At 36.6% G+C, this 7,183-nt stretch overlaps 1 protein-coding gene across 1 annotated transcript; it reads right to left on the minus strand.

Annotated features, from left to right (window-relative positions):
• Positions 1-1,008: 1,008 nt before the first annotated feature.
• LOC137733129 (protein REBELOTE-like) lies at positions 1,009-5,851 on the minus strand. Its single transcript, XM_068472289.1, has 13 exons — positions 5,679-5,851; positions 5,287-5,350; positions 4,675-4,783; positions 4,522-4,573; positions 4,322-4,422; positions 4,093-4,158; positions 3,401-3,931; positions 2,908-3,210; positions 2,407-2,730; positions 2,097-2,303; positions 1,594-1,683; positions 1,419-1,511; positions 1,009-1,225 (listed from the first exon to the last, which is right to left on the minus strand). Exons 1-13 carry the CDS (start codon positions 5,788-5,790, stop codon positions 1,052-1,054), a joined length of 2,226 nt encoding a protein of 741 aa, XP_068328390.1. The 5' UTR covers positions 5,791-5,851; the 3' UTR covers positions 1,009-1,051.
• Positions 5,852-7,183: the final 1,332 nt, after the last annotated feature.

Below are 7,183 nucleotides of genomic sequence, written 5' to 3' on the forward strand. Positions count from 1 at the left end.
AAAACCAAACTAAAACCGTTTGAAACCACACCGAACTGAACCCAACAGTTTGGTTTCATTTGGATTTTGGCTTCAAACCCGCATAGCAAAAAGTGTGGTTTCACTCCAAACCACGCTAAAAACAAGAGGTTGAACCCCAACGACCGGCTACGAGGATATTCGAAAGTCTTACCACTGAACCAACCACTCGTTAGTACCAAAAATCAAAATCTCGATCAATCTTATGCCCCCATACACAGAAAAAGGAGATAACAATGTATGTTGATAAACTTTTCTCTTGTTCCATAGCTTGATTGAAGGATCTGGCTCCAAGTTAATAATATAAAACAGACTTGACGCCCCCTAATAAAAAAATTAAAATATAATTGCAGATAACGCGTTATGTGCGCCTAAATACACGTAAATACATGATTTATTATAATAATTTCATCATAATTACGGAAACACCCCAGATTAGTAGTGGTATTCATGTCAACGGGTATCAATATTAATTAACGTTAAGTAGCTTGCATTACTAACTTGGCCTTTGCCAAAGGCAAATGGGCGCCGAATGCCGGCCCTCTTACCCTTTGTACTTTGCCTCTTCTAGAACGATAGGCTACAAGGCAACACAAATATTAATAAGAAAATATGAACCCTAAAAATATAGCAGACTAGAGTCAACCAGTAAACTTGGCCAGCAAGAAAACGAAAAAAAGAAAGTCAACCATGATCATGCCTCTAAGATTCCCTATATAATGCTATTTTCTTGATTATTTTTCAAAGTCAACGGGGAAAGGGGATACGAACTTAAGACATCTTCCAGCATTCAGAAGAAAAACACCGTTTTCAAATCAATAGGAAAAATATATATAAGAAATGCTTTGTCATCAGTAATGGGAGTTCACCTCTGCATGTATGTTAAACAAAACTTTCCTTACAATATTACAAGCAACAGACTGTCTTTGTTTATATAGAGAACACTGACTTAAGATGTCTGTTCTGCCAAAAGGATCAAAACGGGCTCGGCGAGTCTGATGAAGGTTCAGAAATTGGTCTTTTCAGAAACGATTTACGATTCAGACTTTTCTTTTCTCCTCATCTTTCCTTGTCTGCCACCGTTAATAGACGCATTGGCTTTTCTTTTCTCCGAATGTTTACCATTGGCACCTTGAGTTACCTTGTCATTTTGAGGCCGCTTTGTTTTCTTTTGTGTTTTCTTGTTGATTTTCTCTACTTCAGAGAACTGGATCAAGTACCATCAAAAGAGTAGAAATTTAATGAGATTGCCAAAAAAAGGGTTGATTCCAACTACCTGTACACCGGAAATGTCATTGTGCAATAGCTAAACTACCTCCATAGTTAACATTCAAGGTGCCATACCCAGTCAATCGTTAAAAGGTATAAGAACACAAAAAATAAGGTTATGTATGCTGCACCTTTTCAAATAGAGCCAAATTTCTAGAAGCAGCCTTGTCGATGATGCTTTTATAATATTGTGCAAACGGAGTAGTGCCACTGTGCTTTTCTAGCTGCATGTTGACCATTTAACATATAAAAAAACAAGTAATATTCATCGAAGTCCAAAAAATAACAGTCGTAATGGCTGCAGACCTGGAGAAATGATTCTACAGATTGTTGATCTTTTGGTGAAAAAGGCACCTCGTCTCTCTTCTTCCGCACAAATTCAATGTTTTGCTCCACCTGCAGTGCAAGCAACAGAACCTTTTTGTCACATGACCAATATTCCTAAACGCATTAACTTGATTGCCAGCCATGGAGGCCAAGGAAGCAGTTTATTAGCAATATTGGGGAGTTTGCAAAAGCCAACAAAGGAACCATTAATGTGTCACTGTCTTAGACATTCTTTGCCATATGATTTTTTACGATAGATGCCACAGACGTAAAATAATATAAGTACAGCCTGCATTTAAAGACAGCCCTCCCGAAATGTGGGACTCCACAGGTTTCCCGTGTTTATTGAGGTACAACCATCAAGCAAATTTCTACTCAAGAGGATAAAAGAGATCAATGTCTCTGAGTGTCCCTGAATCCGGAAAATAAATTCATTTTCAAGGAGATATGCAAGTAAAAGACTAAATCTTCTATGAGACTACCTGATCAATAAAGCGCTTCACTATACGCTTGAAACTCTCTATGGTAGTTATCTCGTGGAACTTCCTCAAGCGGACAAGGGGAATAGTCGCCAGATCAGGAAAAGAAATATGATAGCTCCACTGAGCAAAATGTGCTGAAAGCAGTTCGATAACAGATACAACACACTGTTCTTGAAAGTTCCTCGATTTTAACCAATTCTTTGGAAACTGCACAAAAAATATGGAATAACAATAATAAATCAAATCAGAGCAGATTGCATAACCCAATTCCAAACACACTTCTCTATCGGTAAAGTTACGAATTCCCAACCTTTACAGAACACATAATATTGGTGTCTTTTCCAGGTTTACCAACATCCTTGCCAATTTTATATTCCAAAATATCCACCACTAAAGAGGCAATAGGAATAAAAATTCCTGAGGAAGACGCGAGCTGATTTAACCATTGAATGCATTTGACTCTTAAAGGCAAATATCTAGGTCCAGAAAACAAGACAGCCACTCCGTTTATAATCTGAATTATCATAAAGAGCAACGGCTGAAGATCATGATCAGGTATGTTGGCTGAGATAAACGTAACCCATAGATCAATGCAACTAGTGTATTGCCAACCGCATATCTTCTTGACAGCTTCCTGGCCATAGAAAATCAGGCAGAACTTCAGTAAATATCATTGGTGAATCCGAAATACCATAAATTCTTATAAACTACACTCCCACACGCACATAAACATATAACTTGAAAGAGGAAAAAGCTCAAGTTTCAGAATTTAATTAAACAAGCACCAATAGGATTGAGTTTGTGGCAACACCTTCTTCTTTGTCAGCAGACCCTGCTTCAGTATTTTAGAAAGTTGCTTGATGGACACGATTGCTTTACTAGATGCTTTCTGCAGATCCACAGAGCATAGCTCAACAAAGGAGTTCCTTAGAAACTGTACGTGTTGAAATATAACAGGCTCCATAAATTGGCAATGACCAATAAATGATTTATATGTGTTAATAAAGCAGGTGTCAAAACAATCAGAGCGAAACACAGATGCCACATCGCGTATGATGAGAAAGGATAGAGACGATATAGTCCCTTTCCCTGTTGCCCACAGATGAACAGCAAGCTGCAGTTTCAATTCGAAGTGTTAAGCATGAGTTGCATGACCTATATAACAAGCACGACGATGTATAAAGCATCTCTATACAGGATGATTTGGTGCTTTATATGTGTGTGTGTGTGTGTGTGTGTGTGTGTGTGTGTGTGTGTGTGTGTGTATTAAGTTTGAACTATTTTTTTCATTCATTTAGATATACCTTGATAAGTCTGCGGAGCAACGAAGGGAAAGCAACAAAAATTATCATAGAAGCTCTGATCCGTGCTAAGGAGAAGGCCAATATCTCAGAATCATTAACCTCATTCAGTAGTAAAAGGGTACTCCTCAAATACGATTTTATCAGTGGCTTAAGAGTATTCCATTTTGAATTCTTGCTCAAGTCCAAACTCTTCTCTTTCTTGGGATTGGAGGTTGATATCCCCAGTAGCCCCCTAAATACATTATCAGCCTCATTAAGCATGACCATCAATATCTTGCAAAAGGCTTCACTGTTCTGAATTCCACAACAAGAATCAGCATTAAAGACACTGGTTGTTTCAGCTCCATAGTGGCATGCAGCACGGTACCCATTTAATAGACTAGTAAGCGCAGGCACACTTTGATGCTCTTTGACTAGTTGACACAATGAATCAATGGCAGAGCTGGTCAACAACTTGCTTCCGTGAGTGTTAACACCATCAACATTCTCTGGCTGCATATCATCCTCGCTCATCTCATCCTCATCAGCATACTGTAACATGCACATGCATAATCGGGAGAAAGAAGGGACATCAAACAGCCGACCCAGATTACAAACGGAAATTAGGTTTGCAATATAAAACTGCAGACAAATGTACTGCTCCAAACAAAACTCAAAAACTGAAGCTAAATGCCACAATAGATATTACTTGCCCTTTTGTTTCTGAACTGTTCAGACTGCTTATTATAGTTTTCAAGAAAGTTAGAAAAATCTGGGTCCTGAAAATTTTCCAAGCAAACATGATCATTAAAAAGAAAAAGAAACAACTGGATGGGAGGTGGAGGAAGATAGTCGGTAGGATGAGCAGAAAGGGGTGGTAACTGGTAAAAGAAACAATCTTCTTAAGAACATGTACATTCAAGTAATAACCATGACCATTACCTTTTCCTTCAATTTGTCTAATTTTTTCATTTTCTTCACAAGTTCAAGTTGAATTTCCCTGTTCTGCACAGATAAATCACTACCACTACTGTTAAAATTTCCTGCATATAAAGGTCATAAAAATGTAAAGGGGAGAGGAGAAGAGAAGCAAAATTAATATCGGAATGATACAAAATAAACAGATGGAATTATGACCTCACCTTCTTGAGAATTCTCAGTTTCACTATGAGCTAGATGCAGATCACTTGAGTCCTAATCAAACATTGAAAGAAAATAAAAATTCAATCCAAAAATTCCCAGCAAAGTGACTGAAGTTAAGAAGAGTTCCTGGAAAAAAAATGTAATTTCAATACCTCAGAAAGATACCCATCACTGTCTGAATCATCTCCAAACACATCATTCTCATCTTCGCTGAATATCGCATCAAGAGGAGTGTCTTCTATGTAGATTCCTTCAGTATTTCTGAAAACAATTTTTTGAAATTAGTGTGTCCGTAATGATGGTATGACACTATAATGCAGTTAAAGTAAACTACAAAATGAAAGTACATAGTGAAACTTAAAAACGCATTGGCTCCATTTGTGTCAATGGAAAACAGTTCAACACGAAAGTTTTCCGGATGCAAAATATCCTGAAGCTTATTTGACATGTAAAACGTTTCATGGGAGACATTTCCTTAGTTTTTCTTCTTCTTCAGGAAATGCTATCTTAAGGGAAGAAAACTTCTCTGACACTTAGGTTAGAATGTTAGATTGAAGCCTTCATCAAAACATAAACCAATATCTGACATATATTATTCTTCTGGAAAACTTGGTCTCCAAAGCTCTATCCTCCATCAACGGAAACTACTAAATGGCGGAAATTTAAAACTAAAAAAAGAGTAAAAGATACAAGTACTATATAAATGGCATTCGAAAATTATATGTTCAAGATCACGAAATGCGAAAAAATGTCCTTCTTTGTACCTTGCGTTAGACAACTCCACTGCGTCCCTTTTCTGTTCTTTACCACTATCTTCTTTCCCACCTTCTGCAACAATTGAATTAACATTTTTCCCCAACAGAAATCAGAGAAGCAATAAACAATCTCCAAATAAAGCGAAAACACAAAATATAACTAAAACCCACAAAATTCAACAAAGCCAAAACTCCATGCATTCAAAAACCAAAGCTTTCACATTTACACACACCATATCCCACGTAAAAATACAGAAATTCTAAACAAAATGTAGCAACAACCCAAGTAAGACCACACCAAAAGATGCAAGTTCTAATGTTTATTTATTTTCTACTCAACCCAAGTTTCAAACTTTCAATCCGAAAGCCCACATGGGTTTGCAGAGAGAGAGAGAGCATACTCTTGGAAGTTCTCCTTTTGTTGAACTTGGAATTCAACTTGCGGTTTTTTCTGAGAACGGACTGAAGATTCTTCTTCGAGAACTTCCTCGCCTTCTTCCCCAGCTTGCCCATGGCTGCTCACTTCTCTTCTGCAACGACGAAGGAAGCTGCTTTGTATTATTTGCTTAGGCGCCTCAAGCCTCAAACAGTCACAGGGTACGAGCTTCCCTTCGTTTAACCTGATTTCGGCTTCCCCCCTCAACCGCAAACGACAGAGCTGTGTTGGGCTGAAAGTCTGAGACCGGCCCGTTAAAAAGGTTTACACTTTGGACTCAGGCCTGCTTTAAACTCGCACAAGAAAATATGGGCCTAGCTTAAGATTGTTGCCCTTTGGGTGGCTTGACATATTATTTCATTTATTCTAAACTGTTATCGGCATTCCAAAAATCTCATTTTATACTTCTCACTGTATCTTTATTTCTAAATAAAAAAAGTTTAGAGTTAAAAACGAGAATTTTTTAGTGTCAATAATAATTCCCTATTCTGAAATGTATTTTTAATCCACACCAGCATATTTGACGGTTTTTGGACATAAATAGTGGAAACATGGAAATGTGAAGCGGATTTTGAGTTTCAAAGAGTAGAGTGTTGACTTTTGAGTTTTAGAAGATAAAGTGGGATCGAAATCTAGTTTTAGGGAGCATAGCTAAAAATAAACCTTAGAAATACTCTGATTTTAGTTTTCCTTTGTTTAAAAAACTTGAGTGTTGATTTTTTTTATTCTTGATTTTTCCTGTAGTAACACATGTGAAATAAAAAATAAGGTAAAGTGCAAAAAACAACCTCAACTATTGGTGTCACGACACTTTCATACATCATCTTTTAAAAAGGGAATAAGATGAAGATGGGGAGAGAGAGAGAGTGGGGAAGGGACTAACGAGGGATTTTTTTTTTAATTTTGTTTTAGTTTTTAATAATATTTTATGAATTTTTTAATAGAAAGTGGGTTCCGAATCAAGCCACGTCAACATTTAACTAAAAAGTAAACGGTCAAGTAACGGAAAGTATAACATTGAACCAAATTCTAAATATGAGGTATGATATTGTCAATTTTAAAAAATGAAGTATGAAAATGTGATGACACCAATAATTAAGGTAATTTTTTGTACTTTATCCTAAAAAATAATATGAGTTCTGTGTAAATTAATCGAATCTCTAAAAATTTCAGGAATTAAATCAACTACATGGCATATAGTGTCATCATAATTGTAAGGGCATGTAGTGGTTAGTAAAAGACAATTTCGATCTGTCTAAGATACCACCCTCATAAATGGACTCCACAAAGCACTCCAAAAGTAATGATGAAAATTGTGGAGTGAAGTCTGATCTTCTCAATTAATTAATATAATTAATTAACCAACCCATTAAGACGAGAGATTTTTCAATGTAACCGGTATATGAGGTAGTACATCACGTGTCATTATACAAATGATGGGATATGTGTGTTAAAAAGTTAATAACTTAA

The sequence above is a fragment of the Pyrus communis genome, chromosome 5 (assembly GCF_963583255.1).
Source record: "Pyrus communis chromosome 5, drPyrComm1.1, whole genome shotgun sequence".
Classification (NCBI taxonomy): domain Eukaryota; kingdom Viridiplantae; phylum Streptophyta; class Magnoliopsida; order Rosales; family Rosaceae; genus Pyrus; species Pyrus communis.